The sequence below is a fragment of the Mesocricetus auratus genome, unplaced genomic scaffold (genome assembly GCF_017639785.1).
Source record: "Mesocricetus auratus isolate SY011 unplaced genomic scaffold, BCM_Maur_2.0 Super-Scaffold_100004, whole genome shotgun sequence".
Lineage (NCBI taxonomy): Eukaryota > Metazoa > Chordata > Mammalia > Rodentia > Cricetidae > Mesocricetus > Mesocricetus auratus.
Window position 1 is genome coordinate 106,090,125 of NW_024429189.1, and position 16,345 is coordinate 106,106,469.

The window sequence follows — 16,345 nt, forward strand, 5'->3', positions numbered from 1 at the left end:
AGTTGTTGCTCTTAATGAAATGGAAGGGACACATGGACTCACGCACGCACATTCATGCACACTCACACAAATTCTGAATAGTAGACTGAGAAGGCTCAGCAGCCCTGTGATAGCCCAGGGTGCCTTCAGAATCAGCATTGTATAAACAACAGCCGTGGAAGCTGGCACAGTACCCAAGATTTGGGTGGAAACATGTGGAGAACATTCTTGCTGGGTCTATGTAATAACAACCACCACAACCTATTGTGAATGAAGGTTATTCCGTCCCTTCAAGGCACATGACTATAGCCCTATGCTTGACACTCATAGAGGCCCCAAGGCTATTAGAAGCTGTGTATAAGCCAGGAGAAATAATTATGGGATGGTGTTACTGAAGAAAAGCCATGCTTTAGAGATGTAAGGCTTGATGCTATAGCCCAAGCTTCCCTTTCTGTTAACCTGATAACCCTGGGCAATATTCACTTCAGATAAGAGAAAGTCAATCTTGATTAAGTACCCACATCCCCAGCCCTCTCCAGCCCACTCCCTTGTATGGTCTACTTTTTTTCCCCATGCCATTCATAGCTTCTAGCATAGTATATAATTTACTATTTTATATTCATTATTCATTCCACCATGGTGAGAACTATTCTTAAAAATATTCCACATACCTAGAATTATGCTTGACTTAGCGTGAGAGTTCAACTAATATTCATTGGCCAGATGTTGAATAATGACTTCAAAGGATATTTCTACATTTACCATTACTATATTGGTTATTTGCTACTGTATAACAATCCATCCTATACTTAACACCTGAAAAAATAGCAATCATTATTTCTAATGATTTAGTGGCTCAGAAAGTCCAGACCACTGGGCAGTTCTACTCCTGATGGCTTCAGCTACATTCAGTTTGTATACAGACATGTTGAGAGGTTCCCTTCCATTGTCAAATGTTTCTATGAGACTCCATTTTTTTTGGTGGCATCTCATCATTCTTGAATTTGTTCATCAGCCTCAACTTCTTTCATAGTGATTGGATTTACCAGAGTAAATTAGACTGGAAGCCAATGGTTACCATAAGGTCAAAGCAAGACCCAATTCTGTGGAACTTCTCTTCTCTTCTTATTCCCTTCCTCCTCTTCTTCCCCTCTCTCTCTCCCTAGTTCCTCCCTCCATCTCTTTCTTCCTTCCCCCTGAATTCCTCTTCCTTTCACTCCTCTGTTCTCCCCTTCTATTTCCCTTCTTCTTTATCTCCTTCCCCTATTCCCCCACAAGGAGGAAAGTTTTGTCCCAAGGATTAAGTCCTAGTCATGTACAGTTCAACACAACACTGCAACCATCTATCTAGGTCTTCACAAAGCTGAGCTCTGACATGAACCCCCAGCTGTGAGCCTTTGAGCTCAGGCTGCCACCAATGCCTTCGAGAGTGAGAATGATGCAAGTCAAAGACTGCATGGCCAACAGGCAACTTGAACAGGAGACTTGGCAACTAACTCTTCAGGTGGGGATGATGACCGTCTCCCTGGCTCCCTTCCAGATTCCACAGACGGTGAGGGTGACTGGAGTCTCTGGTCTGTCTGCAGCGTCACCTGTGGAAATGGCAACCAGAAACGGACCCGTTCTTGTGGCTATGCATGCATTGCAACAGAATCGAGGACTTGTGACCGTCCAAACTGCCCAGGTAATTGTGGGGTTGTGGTTCCGAGTTCAAGTGGAAGGTTTTTCATTCATATTTTAAAACTTAAAGAAATTATTTAGAAGATAATAATTTTCCTCATAAATCTTTGGACCAGAATGGGGCAACTAGAAATAGCTGATAAATTCGGTGGTTGGAAAGATAGATTTCCTAAGTCTTAAGCACAATGGCAGTGGCTGTGACCTAAAGGGCAGTGCCATACTATACTTAACTTGAAGGAGGGACTCTGGTAAGTTTGGGACTTTGATGTAAGATTGTTATGACTTGAAAAACTCTTTTGAAAACAGATACTTACTTAGGTCTGATAAAGATATCATCATGAGTAGATGTTCATTCTCAGTCAAACCATGGAGTTAGCCTTGTCAGTAATACCTGAGAGTTGCTGAGACTTCCCAAGAAACAAACTGGTGCATCTTAGCATTTAGTTGTGACCTTATGCTATAATATCAGTGCCTTGAAAATTAAATTAATTGCTAGTTTGATGAGGAATCATGTTGAGACTAAATAATAATGGTTGTCAAAGTTATAATGGTTTGTCAAAATCTAGCCTATGGCCTATTTATGTAGAGCCCTTCATTGTTAAAGAGATCAAACAGGAGGAGCAGAGACAACCAAGACCATGAGTGACCCACAAAGCCTGGACTATGTGCCTCCCAGACCTTTACACAAAGTTTACTGTCCCCTTCCCCCGCATCTATAGTTTTACTGTGTTCTCATTTCGAGGCAGAATACCAGCCTACAATATCATCTTGGGCCCATTCATGAAACCACACATTCCAAGCGGCTTCATCTAAAAGAAATTTCACAGACTAAATCTGATCCCCATACCTCAGACTTCATTTTTCTACTCTTAGACATTCTATTCTCAAGCCAGGGACATTTGGATCAAAACAAAAGCGGAAGCGCAAAGGAATTTCTGCAGGGGGGAGCTGGAATGAGGTGTATGCTGGCAAAGGGTATGCGGAGAAAATGGAGTTGAAATGTAAGAAATGGTGGCTCCAGCTCCATGCCAGCCCTTGAAAACCTCCTACCTCTCCTAATCCTTCCTGTGACCTAAGGGAATGAGCAGGGATGGGAGTCTGGCAAGTGGGTTTGGGGTAGGTGGGAACACAGTATTAAATAATAACATGAATGGGGAAGTGACAGTTAGGAAGGATGTGAAGATAACAAGAAGACTATGAAGAATAAAAGGTAATGAGTTGGAGAACAGGAAGATTGCCCAGGGGTGAGAAAGGGTGTTTTTCTAGCTATGTGTGAGGTCCTGGAGTAGATTCCCTAGCACCAAGCAAAAGAGAGGAAGGAAGGAGAGAGGAGAAAGCAGAGGGGGAGGAGAGAGGAGTGGAAAGGGGGAGGGAAAAAGAAGAGAAAAGAGGGGTGGAGAGAAAGGTAAAGATTAAAGAGTTGAAGAAAAACATGAAAAAATGTAATAAAGAATATGGGAGTGTTCTGAGTAATTCAATGTATCAATCAGCCTTCCATGACTTTTAGGTGTATTATTTCATTTAATTCTCAAAAATGCCTCTTGGAACAGAATTTTACCATTGTATTTATTTGGCATTTGTGAAAACTAAAGCCCTAAACCAGCATGGGATATGAATCCATGCTGCCTGACTCTATGAATCTATGCAAGGCCTTTACTGTTATACACTTCCACCTTCGCCATGAAGGAAGGCCTCTGACTTGACGACACATGGACACAGACAGAATTTACATTGAGTCATATGAGTATGCCTGTGCATTTTTCTTTCAGAGCTAGCATACCGAGCCAAGGCAGTAAATTTGGATTTCTTGTCAGGGAAAGGTTCTTCCCTGCTGCCATTTTGCATGTTTCCTTTTGGGGTCCCAGGACCACTAAGAACACTGCAGCTAGAATCCCTTAGCTTGCATTTTCTTCTCATCTGTCCTTGTCCACTTCAGTCATTCCAGTTTTCTGTTTTAGGAAGTTCCAGCTTCAAAGGTTCCTTTGGATATAAATGATTACTTTCATCAGGGTTCCCGTCCTTATTTGGTTTATTGAATCTGAAGTAACTATGGAATAGATAAGGTCTTATAGGCTTGATAATGACCATCCTAAAAAAGCATGACCCCTTAGGGACAGGAGAGATGACTTGGTGATTAAAAGCACCCGCTGCTCCTTCAGTTCCCAGTGCCTATGTCAGGCAGTTCAGAACCACCTGAAACTCCAGGTGCCAGGAATCTGATGCCCTTTTCTGGCATTCTTGGACACCTGAACACACATAGCACACACTCACTCATACACACACACACACTCACACACACACACTCATACACACAAATAAAACTAAATAAATATTTCTTACAACCATGTCCTTAGGTACCCTTGCTTGAGGTACCTAATAAAATCAGAGCCACCTCTTATGGAACATACAGTCCTGCTCAAGAAAAAAAAAGGCTGCCAGACTCCATTTTTCCTCTTTCTCGTGATTTAGCTTGCTGAATCTCAGTTGGGTGTGATCATTCTGAGGGGAGGCTTAAGGGAGCTGAAAGGTTTGAGTCAGACAGGGTTGAGTTCCTTAGAGTAGGTAATGGTTTCTCTGTGCCCTTTTTCTGGAGCATCAGTACAAATAGAGCTAGACAACCAATGAAGCTGGAAACATGAGCTTCTACTTCCCATTCTAGGAGATGCTCTCTCTGCATTTCACTCATTGTAACTCAATTGACTCTGCCGGGGAGAGGTGCCTGAATTCAGAGAAATGAAACTGAGGCACACAGATGAAATGTCCTGCCAGCTGCACACAGCTAGTAGTGATTTAAACCTAGGCAGTCAGCCATTAAAAAGAAGGTCCTGAGCATTCTTCTGCCTCTGGTTTAGTCTCTCACTCACCAGACAGCCACCCTGACAAGTGCCCCACCACCACCACCCACCCCTCATCTCCAAGGCAAACTGGTAAGTCTGTGGGGATCACTGCAGGCACATTTGGATCTGATTTTGTGCTGTGGATAGTATCTGGAGTTTTAATATGTTTTATGCACTGCTACCTCCTTTTACTGTTTCCTCTGTTGGCAAGTTTCTACCCATGAGAAGTGATGAATACAAAAAGGCTTTGTTCAGGTGTATTTGTTTTGTATTTGAGGGGGGTGGCGGTGAATTTTTCCATAAATCTGGGGAAAATGAGCTCTTGTCTGTGTTTAGGAATTGAAGACACTTTCAGGACAGCAGCCACTGAAGTGAGTCTGCTTGCGGGAAGTGAGGAGTTTAATGCCACCAAGTTGTTTGAAGTTGGTAAGAGTTTTTCCCTTTTTCTAAAATCCAAATATTAGTTCAGTGCTTTGGAGATTCATTTTGCTCTTGCAGTGCCATCCTTGGACCCATGAAAATGTTTCATTTTCCCCTTTGAGGGTCCAGTTCTCGCAACAGATTTCCTGCTCACTGAATAGTCTCCAGGCACGAAAGGGAACCTCATCCCTCCAATACCAGACTAGACTGCGCCATAGGGAACTTCGGTGAGCAGCCTGCAGAGCCTGTCAAGTTAGACAGGTTAAGCCGACCCTCCCCCTAGCACAAAATAAGCACATCACCCTCACCCAGCATCCTGTAAAACAAAGTCTCCAGCAGAGGGGAGAAAGAGGGGAGGAAGTTTTCTCAATATTATATACTTCCCTCTTTTCCAAGACTTTTCCATTGTGGGGCGGGGAACTTCGGTACATATTTTTGTGCTTCTCACTCCTCTACCAGAACATGCTGGCTCAGAAGCAACAACCTAAACAAGCACAACAGAAGGCACACACTCAGGTACGAGCTTGCTTTTCAGCACAGCTTCATTTACTTCTGGGTACCATTCCATGTTGTAAGAGTCAGATTCCTTCCATCCCACTTCTTTTATCCTCGAAAATCCTTGTGTAAACTCAAGTCTGCGGTATCTCCTCAGACAAAATTGAGTAGGCCTAACTATTTTGAGATTAAATTTTCTCTTTCTCGGAGAACTAAAAGAGACAGTCAATGATCTAAGTAGGATAGTCTAGAAAGTAGAGATATGTTGAAAAGAATGGTGTCAACACTCTGATGAAAAGAAATAAGAAACAGCTACAGCATCGTTATCAGAGGGCAGTAATGGGTAGGGTAGGGACAGTCCTGCCTCATCTCACCATCGGCACCTCAGCTGAGGAGGCATTGACAGCAGAAAGCTGTTGGGAGACGGACAGTCAGTTTTCTTTAGCAGTGTAGCCTCTAGCAAGCTGAGCATGCTCCGGTTGAAGACCACATAGCCAAGAATATTTGGATGGCACAAATTGGTCTTAATGGGGAAAAAGGGGGGCTAGACAGTTAGGAAGAAGGGGAACTCTGGAAAGAGTGGGGTGGTGAATATGACCAAAACACATTGCACAAAATTGTCAAAGAACTAATAATATTGTTTTCTAAAAGACAGGGGCAGCCATGCCTTAACCACTCTGAAGTGAATATCAAGCCATTACCACTGTGTTATAAAAGAGACCCCTTCCTTCCCATTTCCTTTAACCCTGAAAATTCTTTCATAAAATCAATTCTAGAGTATCTCCTCAGACTGAAAACCAGGTGAGCTGATTTGCTGAGACAGATTCCAAATCTGGTTTAGCTAAAATATACTTTAATTTTTACAATGCTTGTTAATAATTTATTTTTACAACAAGTCCATTCAAACATGTGTGTAAGCCAAACTCAGGACAGTATAGAAATTCTGTGCTAGCAAGGCCTCCACCTCACCCCTCACCTCACACACACAGTGAAATTACATTTATTTAGCAAGACCTGTCTGAGAACACAGTTCAATGGATTTATTTTTTCAAACTGTATTTAAAGGTGTGAGTTTTACATAAAATGGAAGAACAGAAGACATGGTCTTTGAGGAGCACAGAACTTCTCATGTCCCCTCATATCACATTTCACAGGCAAGCATCCTTTACCTCTTTATACAGGGTGAGACAGAAGGCCGCATCCAATGCATGGCAAAGGATACCAGAACTAAGAGCTATTTTAGCCAGAATCCAGGCAAAAATGAATTGAGTACATTCAGTGTAGGCAAGTGGCAAATATTTGGTGAAGGACCATTTATTTGTAAAACTTTGAGCAGCGTTGATATAAACCAATAAGGGAACCCCAAGACCGGCAACCATGAATAACCCTTATCATTCTTGACCAGATGTGACCAGGGTAGGAGCAGCAAGCATAGCTCATGGAGAGAGTCACCTGACCATAGTCCCAACTCTCCAAAGGATGCAGACAATCAATATGCAGTGAGAGATGCACCAGTGAACGGTCCTAACTACTCTCTTCCCTCTGTGTGTTCCATTGATGGGTCTTCCCATGGGGCAATCCAGATAGAAATCAGGTGTGAGGAGCCTATTGATATGGTCTACATGGATCAGGACAAGAACATTACGAATGAAGTCATAGAAGGGCAAACATAAAATGAGAAAAGAGGAGCCTGGAAACATCTGATAGCCATATGATCAAGTTACTTAAATGTAAAATGGCATGAGATAGTGCATCTCACAAAATGACTGCGGAATCTAGTGTGTTACTATCTGCTGAATTAAAGCACGTCCATCATGCTGTATAAGTACATTTTTAAAAATTAAAAAGGAGTCAATAAATGTCCTGTAGGCACAGGAATTACGGTAGGCTTCCACCTTGGAAAATCGAATACCATTTTCTGGGAGCTCCTGAATGTTGTTTCTGAATGTTCTGTCCTTCCAAAGAAATTCTATGACTAACTTCCCAGGTACTGCCCAAGATGGAACTGTCCCACTGAGTGACTGTGCAGACAAGAGGACATAGCCACAAAATCCTAGAACTCAGAGAAGAAGGGAGCCACTGTGCATGCAGCTGGCCCTACTCAGAGCAGTGAACTGTTCACTTCACATCCTGATACTGAGTCTCCATCCCACACTCATCAGAGAAGTCCCACGTTCAGGACAACTTGACAATTAGGAAATAAAAGCCGAGCAAGTTAAAATGACTTGTCTGTGGTCACAAAGCTTCTAAGAAGTTGGGCTTTAATCCCAGCCAGGTCAAATATGACAACCTAATCTCACACCAGATCTTTGTGATCTCACGAGAAATGTCTCATCTCCCCTTCCCCATCTAACCGATGAGAAACACACACTCCCTCCCAGTTGACTCTATGTCCTGACCATGTGATCCCACTTATAACTATACCAGCCTTCCAGGCATTTGACTCAAAACTGGAGTCATTTCTCCTACCTTACTCTCTTTAGCCACTAGACTTCAAAGCCACTGAAGTCTAACAACTCTGACTTCCCTTGCTCCAACCTGCTTTTACCACCAAGCATACTTTTCTGAGCTCGTTACCATTGATAAACTGTATTGAATTCAGTACTGGGTTAATTTTCTTGCTGCACAGCTTAGTTGATATATAGTTCACTGTACTCAGTGGCTCCCTCTGAACAAGCCTAAACTGAGTAAGATCTCCACTGCCCAATGCCAACAACCTTGTTCTCTTGTACCTTCTTCTCAGAGAAGAAGAAAGTGTCCTCCGCCCCATTCATCCAGTTTTTGAGTACTCTGTGAGTGTGTCCATGTGTGTGTCCTGTGTGTGTGTGTGTGTGTTTGTGTGTGTGTGTTTCCCCATGTGTATACATGTGAAAGCCAGAGGTCAATATCAGATGCTCTCCATCTTAACTTTTTGAGACTACATCTCTCACTGAATCAGGATCTCATTATTTCAACCAGCTTAAGATCCCCCATGACCCACATGTCTCTACTATACAACCTCCCTCAGTGCTGAGGTTACAAACATTCTGCTGCACCCAGCTTTTTCATCGGTGCTGGAGATCTGAACTTGAGTTATAATGCTTAGTAGCAAGTGCATTGAGCCATTTCTCTAGACCCCCGTCAGATATTTTTACTGCTCAAGTTTGGTTTTTACAATTAATGCTTAGCTGAAGGCCCTCCCCTGCCTCTCCTGCCTCTGCTACTGAAGCTTGTATCAGTTTGGGTTCTACAAGCAGCGCATACCAGATGAGAGGGAACACACAAGGTGACAGTATGACACCTAAGGAAGGTAAAAAGAAGAATCAGGAAGGAAGAAACCAAACAACTCAGAGCCCTGTCCAACAGGGAATGCCAAGCTGAGGGGACCCAGAGGGGAGCCAAACAGCAGGGCTTCCTCCACGCTTTGTCATGCTGACCTCCAAGACCTTGATGATGGAAGGTGCTCAGCAAGTGTGCACAGCAGGCTCTTCTGGGAGCTCTGAAGAAGTCTGGCCACCACCAACCCTGCCATGGCTCATGATCAGCATGATGTCACAAACACCCAAAACTATTCCTGACTTACCCTCCTAGAAATAACATTTCATTTCAGTTTTGCAATGCTTTGGTTTTGTTTGTTTGTTTTGCTTTGCTTTGGTTTTAAGACAAGAAAGCTAAGTATTGTGGTACATGACTGTAATCCCAGCATTCAGAGGCTGAAGTGAGTTCCAGGCCAGTCTGGGACACACAATGAGACTGTCTCCAAAACAACAACAGAAGAATGTCTAGGTTTTGGTAAACAGGGTTTTCTGTCATGGAGAAGGAAATGAATCCAGAAAGAACCAGTGGTGTGTTCATCAGACAGCTTTCTGTCAATGTGAAAAAGTACTTGAAAGAGAAGAAAGGTTTATTTTGGCCTCTAGTTCCAGTGCATGGCATTTGGCCTGTTGCCTTTGGGCCTGTGGCAAAGCAGAACATCATGGTGAGGGAACAGGCGATGGAGGAGGCTGTTTACCTCATGGCAACCAGGAAGGAAAAGAGAGAATGAAAGAGACTGTCATTCCAAGGTGCCTTTCAATGGCACACATTATAAGTTCCACTACCTCCCCATAGAGACACAGGCTGGGGACCATATGTGGTCTATTGATGGCCATATGTGGTCTATTGATGGCCATTTAAGATCCAAACTAAAACAGTGGGAAATGGAAGGTAAGTGTGCAAGGTGGAACAGCAGATCAAAGAGTGTTTTATCCTGGGGCCAGCCAGCCTGCTTTCAGAAGGGACCCTGATGGAAAAGCTGTGTGCCCGCTCGGCAAAGTGAAAGCGGAAGTTCAGAGGCTTGAAGAAAGGAGAGGAGTTTAGTAACGTTCGACTAAGATGCATTTTGTTCTGATCAGTCAGTGTGGGCAAGTAGTTCAACTAACCATGAACAAAGAAAAGAAAGTCTGTGACTGAACTCATCATCCATAAATGGAGATGCAGCTTTCATGAGTCCAAGGTGAAAATGGCTTCTTTGCAGTAAGGTAAAGATGGAATGGGGGTATAGATTCTTAATGTTGCTGTTTTAGGGGAACTGGAGAGATGGCTCAGAAGTTAAAAGCACTGGCTGCTCTTCCAGAAGTCTTGAGTTCAATTCCCAGCAACCACATGATGACTTGCAACTATTTATAATGAAACCTGGTGCCCTCTTCTGGTTTGCAGGTATACATGCAGGTAGAACACTCAATACATAATAAATAAATCTTTTAAAAAATATATATGGCTGTTTTCCAGGACAAAGCTCTTTGAATCATAGGCATTAGGCCTATTTATATGACTACGCTTCCTTTACTTGTTGTTTTAAGATAAGATCTCAAGTATACACACGGACTTTGGACTCCCATAGAACAATGTGAGGTGCACTCTCACCCGAACTCTTGGGGAAGGGTCTAGGCCCTGCCCTATATGAAATGACAGACTATGCACACCCCCATGGAGGGCCTCACCCTCCCTGGGGAAATGAGGGGATAACGGGGGGGGGCTCGGGAGGAAGGGAGGGAATGGGAGAGGGACCTGGAACTGACTTGTGAAGCAACCTTGTTTCTTATCCAAATTTAAACTGGAAAATAAAATTAAAAAAAAAAAGATAAGATCTCACTAAGTTGCCCAGGCTGACCCTGAAGCCCTTCTGAATATCAGGCTAGCCTTGGACTTGTTCTCTATACAAGATTTACCATAAACGTATTCTGTAGACGAAGCAGACCTTGAACTTGTGATTCTTCTGCCTCAGCCTCTAGATTAGCTGGGATCAGGTGTATATGATCAAACTTGATCTGGGATAAAGTCTTTAAGTAAAGTATAACATTGGGGTTGAATGGGAATCCTAAGAAGGGATTTTCTGCATTCCTGGGCTACAGTGAGACTCTATACTTGTTCCTGACATCAGTTTGATTCCTTCCTTATATCAAGTCCCCTTCCTTTTGGCTATCATTTCCCCAGTGTCTGTTTCTATTGGCATCTTGGCCTGAGAGTCTGACAGACATATGCTGAATCGAATGTCATTGACCCAAACAACTGAAGGACCATGTGAACCCCTGTGAGTGATCAGTCAAGAGCCAGGCTGACCTGGGAACATTCTGTACTGTCCAAGTCGAGTGTCACTGTACACATATACCCTGGCCAGTTGTTCCCATGGGGCAACACAAGAGCAGCATATATTCAAATTTCAGTCCTTAAAGAAAGCCAGGAATTCACAATTAGATTGGAATCCATAAATTATTTTTTATTTTAAAACAAACTTTAAATTTAAATATATTTTATCATATTCTTCCCTTACCCCAAGTCCTTCCATATCATCTCCCTCCTCCTACCCACACAACCTTATTTCTCAAAGAACAAAAACCTAATATAACAACAAAACCAGGAAAACAAAATAAAACCCTACCCAAAAGAGAAAAAAAAGCCATCAAACTATAACCGAATAAAGGTAGTTGATTAACATATAAGTGGAATCCATAAATGCTTAAGATTTGCAACTAAATCAACCTTTTCTTACTGCTTTGCAAACCAAGCATATCACCTCGAGGCTCCAGGTTACATTCTCACTCCTTTGGGGCATCTTAGCCTATGTATTTGCATACAGTGAAAATTAAGGTCCAGCACTTGGGAGATGCGTTATGTTTTAAACCACTCAGTGAGAGGCAGAAATAAAATAAACTCAGCTCCACAAATTGTCCTTTGAGGCCTATCCACCACATTTAGGACATTCAATACAGCTCTCTGAATTAGCTAATTGTGTTAGGGTGTATAATTAGGCTATGGTTATCTGTGATGATATTCTGTTTTTTGTTTTATATTTCAGGGTTTTATTGGGGTTTTGTTGAGATCTGGTTTGGTTTGGACATTTTTGGAGATGCTATATTTTGACATAAAATTTAAATATGAGTGAAGTGATTTTGATAGTCATTCAGTCAGTGACTTATTCTTTGCTGTTCTGTGTTTGAAAAATTCCTCATACTATAAAGTAAGAAGTCGGGAAGATGCCTTACAAACAAAGTTGCCAAGTTCAGGGGTGATGAGAATGACCACCAAGTGTCATTATGGATACTTGCCGGGTATCTGATAGGACACTGTCGACTACGGTGTCATCCTCCCAGAAAGTTTAGCCTGTGCTTAGAGGGTTTTTTCTGGTCTTTTTCAGACATGGACAGTTGTGAGCGATGGATGAGCTGCAAGAGCGAGTTCTTAAAGAAATACATGCACAAGGTGATCAATGACCTACCCAGCTGTCCGTGTTCCTACCCCACCGAGGTTGCTTACAGCACAGCCGACATCTTTGACCGCATCAAGCGCAAGGACTTCCGATGGAAGGATGCCAGTGGGCCCAAAGAGAAACTGGAGATCTACAAGCCCACTGCCCGGTACTGCATCCGCTCTATGCTGTCCCTGGAGAGTACCACGCTGGCTGCCCAGCACTGTTGCTATGGTGACAACATGCAGCTCATCACCAGAGGCAAAGGGGCAGGCACGCCCAATCTCATCAGCACTGAGTTCTCTGCTGAGCTCCACTACAAAGTGGATGTTCTGCCCTGGATCATCTGCAAGGGTGACTGGAGCAGGTATAATGAGGCCCGGCCTCCCAATAACGGACAGAAGTGCACAGAGAGCCCTTCTGATGAGGACTACATTAAACAGTTTCAAGAGGCCAGGGAGTACTAAAGCACCACTGGTTTTGAGGCACAAATGCACTGATCTGCCAACAGTCACCCAGTTTTTTTATCCACATTTTTGTACATTTGTATATTCCACATGAGTATTTTTCTAAGTACACTAGAGGTATGCACCAGGTCTGGGGGACTGCTGTCTGTTGTCTAGAAGACATGTTAGAAGTCATCCTAGTGGCTGTGTAGGCAGGAAGAGGAACCTGGGAGCCATAGTGGGTGTGATTCTATTCCCACCTCCATCCAGTGCACAAGAGCACAGAGACTGAGGTTGTAAACATTATAAGCAGTTTTATATATAACTTATTTAATACAAATGTGACTTAAGCTTATACTTTTCTCTGGAGTTGTCCTTGTAAAAAATATTTAATTGCTTCTGAGAGAGATCAAAAAGGAAAGGACTTAGGGGAGTGGAGAGAAAGGGAATCTTGCAGTGGAAATGCATGAAAAATGAGAAAACAGCCACCTTTCACCAGGTGCTCTTTAGTCATAGGGCATTCGCTGGAGTCACAGATTTAAAAATTTTTTCTTTCTTAGACTAGGCAAGGTGTGGATTGTAAGTGAATGTTTAGAGTCCAGTCTAAGACACTGTTTTTAAATGTCTTTAAGCTAAATGACCTGTGTGATTCTACTAAAGAGCCCCAGAACCAGCATTGCTGCTGTGCCTTAACAAGCTCAGAAGACTGCAAGAATTTGAGGCGTAAAGCCAGAAGTGGCACTTTCCAAAAGAAAAAAGCAAAATAAGTGGGAAAATAATATGGGCCCCATTTTGTCTATTTTATTTTAATATAACAACTTTTCTACACCAATATATTCCCAGTAAATAAATATAAAAGGTGGGTGGTAGGAGCTGAAGTCTGGGAAATCCTATTTTTTTATGTTTTAAGAAAGAAAAACACTGCATTATTTTTGTAAAGTATTTATTGAGTCATTGGATATTGTGAATTGTGCAGTTGTAAGACGGTCCTGTTCTGTGGGGTAGAACTGGAGGACAGATGAAAAGTTGGTTCTTATGCAATCATACTTGCAAAACTCCAGGAAAAGAAATATATAATAAAATCATAATACAATTTGTTACCTGCATCCTTGATTTATGATACAAATATTGTAACAAGGCTTTCATGGGGAGAAAACTTCAACCCAGATGGGAATAAAAGATTCACAAATGGATTTATGGTGGCTAGGGTAAGTTATAGCATCATTGTATCAAGTGCATCTCCCTAGCTACCAATTAGCTCAAGATTTTTTTTCCTCACCAAGAACCAAGCTAGAGCCAAGATTTAAGAAGGGCAAGACTACTCCAGACAAAATACAGAAATACACGTAATATGCAGAACTACTTACAATGCAAATTATTCATTTGCCAGATGAGAGAAGGCAAAGGTCAGAAAGCATAAACCACATTCCTTGTATCCATGGTGACTTTGATATTCTTAACCACACGCTCAAGTTCTTTGGTAAAAGTGTGTTCTTTGGAAAAGCTCTCCTAGTTCATTATACTGTAGAATTAATTGTTTACTGAGGTGATACCCATTAGATTATTTGTATTTAGGTACTGCATCTAGTGATGGAATAATAAGTCCTGTTTGGGGCTAGAGAGATGATTCAGTAGTAGTTAAGAGCATTTACTGGTCTTGCAAAGGACCTGGTTGAATTTTAATTGATTTTTTAAATTATTTCTTTAATTTTTAAGATTATAATATGATTACATCATCCTTTCCTCCCTCCAGACTGTCCTATATATCCCTTTGTCCTCTTGTTCATTAATTATTGATTGGTTCTGTGTATGTGTGTGTGTGTGTGTGTGTGTGTGTGTGTGTGTGTATTCCTAAATACATAAGTACAACCTGCTCAGTCTGTTTTCAGAGATGATCACATGGTACTGGATGTGCTCTTCCCTGGGGAAGATGATTTCTCCCACTCAGCATTCTTGTTTGGTTGCTTGGTTGGGTTTTTTTGGTTTGTTTGTTTCCTTTTTATTTAAATTACAAACAAGCTTACTTCACATGTCAATGCCAGCTCCCTCTCCCTCCCCTGCTCCCCTGCCCCCCCAACCAGGCCCCCAGCTCCTCACCCAATCCCCACTCCATTCCCCAGGGAGGGTGAGGCCCTCCATGGGGGATCTCCGGAGTCTGTCATTTCATTCAGGGCAGGGCAGGGCAGGGTGTAGGCCCGCCCCCAAGAGTCCAGGCTGAGAGAGTATCCCTCATTGTGGGATGGGCACCCAAAGTCCATTTGTATGCCAAGGATAAATACTGATCTACTACCCAAGGCCTCCTCACTGACACCCACATTCAGGGGATCTGGGTCAGTCCCATGGTGGCCTCCCAGTCATCAGTCTGGGGTCCAAGAGCTCCCCCTTGTTCAGGTCAGCTGTTTCTGTGGGTTAAACCAGCCCAGTTGACCCCTTTGCTCACCAGTCCTCCCTCTCTGTCACTGAATTCCAGGAGTTCAGTTCAGTGTTTAGGCCCACTCAGCATTCTTTAGGTGCCTGTAGTCCTCTGTATAGAGTTAATGCCTCTTGGGCTTTCCCTGTCTACTTTGGCATGTCTATTTTTGTTGTCCTTGTTCAGCTCATTGTTAGATAATAATGTTAGTGAGACTTCATTGGTAAATCTCTGGGATTCCTAGGAGATACAGTCTCGCAGCAAACTCCCTGATCCTCTGGATTTTACAACTCACCCCCCCGTCACAATGATCTCTTGAGTTTTAGGTGCAGGAGTGTTTTGTAGATATATCCATTGGGTCTGAGTTCCATAACACAGCATTTTGACTGCCTGTGATTTTCTGTAACAATCTCCATTTGTTACAAAGAAAAATTTTCTTGATAAGGGTTACGACTACACTTATCTGTTGGTATAAAGACAAGTATTTGGAGTATAGTTAGGGATTCTCCTAATTTAGTAAAGTGTCTGTTGTAGATTCTACTCCAAGATCCATAACTTCATTAGGTCCCGGTACTTGGCTAGGTTTTCAGTAACATTGGGTATAGGGGTAGTCCTGCTGAGGAGATGGAGGATAGGTTTTACGAGTCAAAGATGTCAGAGATATTGGAGAAACAGTTAGCTTGGCTCATGGGAACTCACCAGTGAGCCTCCAAGGGACCAACCTAGGCCCTCTGCATATATGGGACCATTATGTAGCTTGGTTTATTTGTAGGACTCCTGGCAATGGAGCAGGGCTGTCCCTGGTGCTTTGGCTGGCTCTTAGGAAACTTTTCCTCATGCTGTATTGCCATGCCCAGACTGAATACAGGGGGAGGTACTTGGTCTTATGGCAGCTTGATATGCTACGCTTTGCTGATGCCCATGGGAGGCATGCCCCTTTCTGAGCAAATACAGGGGAGGGGTGGATTGAGGGGGGCAGAGGAGAGGTGGGGGAATTGGAAGGAAAGGATGGGAGGCTGCAGTTGGGATGTAAAATAAATAAATGAATAAAAAGAATTTTCAGAAAAAAATAAGGAAGCTCTCCTATAAGAAAAATGTATTCCTCTAACTGCCTGTCTTAAAAAAAATCATGAAGAGGACAAATAAACGATATAATGATACAATTCAAACATATGGAAAAATAAGAATAAACCAAGTCCAAATCCAGTCAACAGCAAGAAATAATACAAATCAGGCCAGAAATCAATGAAATAGAGACAAAGAAAACACAAATAATCAATGAATCCAAGAGCCAATTCTTTGAGAAGATAAATAAAATTGACAGATTTTTGTCCTAAATAACCAGAAAAAGAAAAAGGACCCAAATTAAAAG

General features: G+C 42.5%; 1 protein-coding gene across 2 annotated transcripts in view; it reads left to right on the plus strand.

Moving 5' to 3' along the window:
• The window catches only part of Ism1 (isthmin 1), an 80,391-nt gene extending 66,730 nt beyond the window's left edge, over window positions 1-13,661 (plus strand). The window contains exons 4-6 of one of the 2 annotated variants that reach the window (XM_005068696.4): window positions 1,520-1,663; window positions 4,833-4,922; window positions 12,067-13,661. In XM_005068696.4, the coding sequence (XP_005068753.1) occupies window positions 1,520-1,663; window positions 4,833-4,922; window positions 12,067-12,584 (752 nt within the window). In that variant the 3' untranslated portion in view covers window positions 12,585-13,661. The remainder of the gene's footprint in view (window positions 1-1,519; window positions 1,664-4,832; window positions 4,923-12,066) is intronic. The other variant, XM_021226384.2, reaches the window with a different exon arrangement.
• The last annotated feature ends 2,684 nt before the right edge of the window (window positions 13,662-16,345 follow it).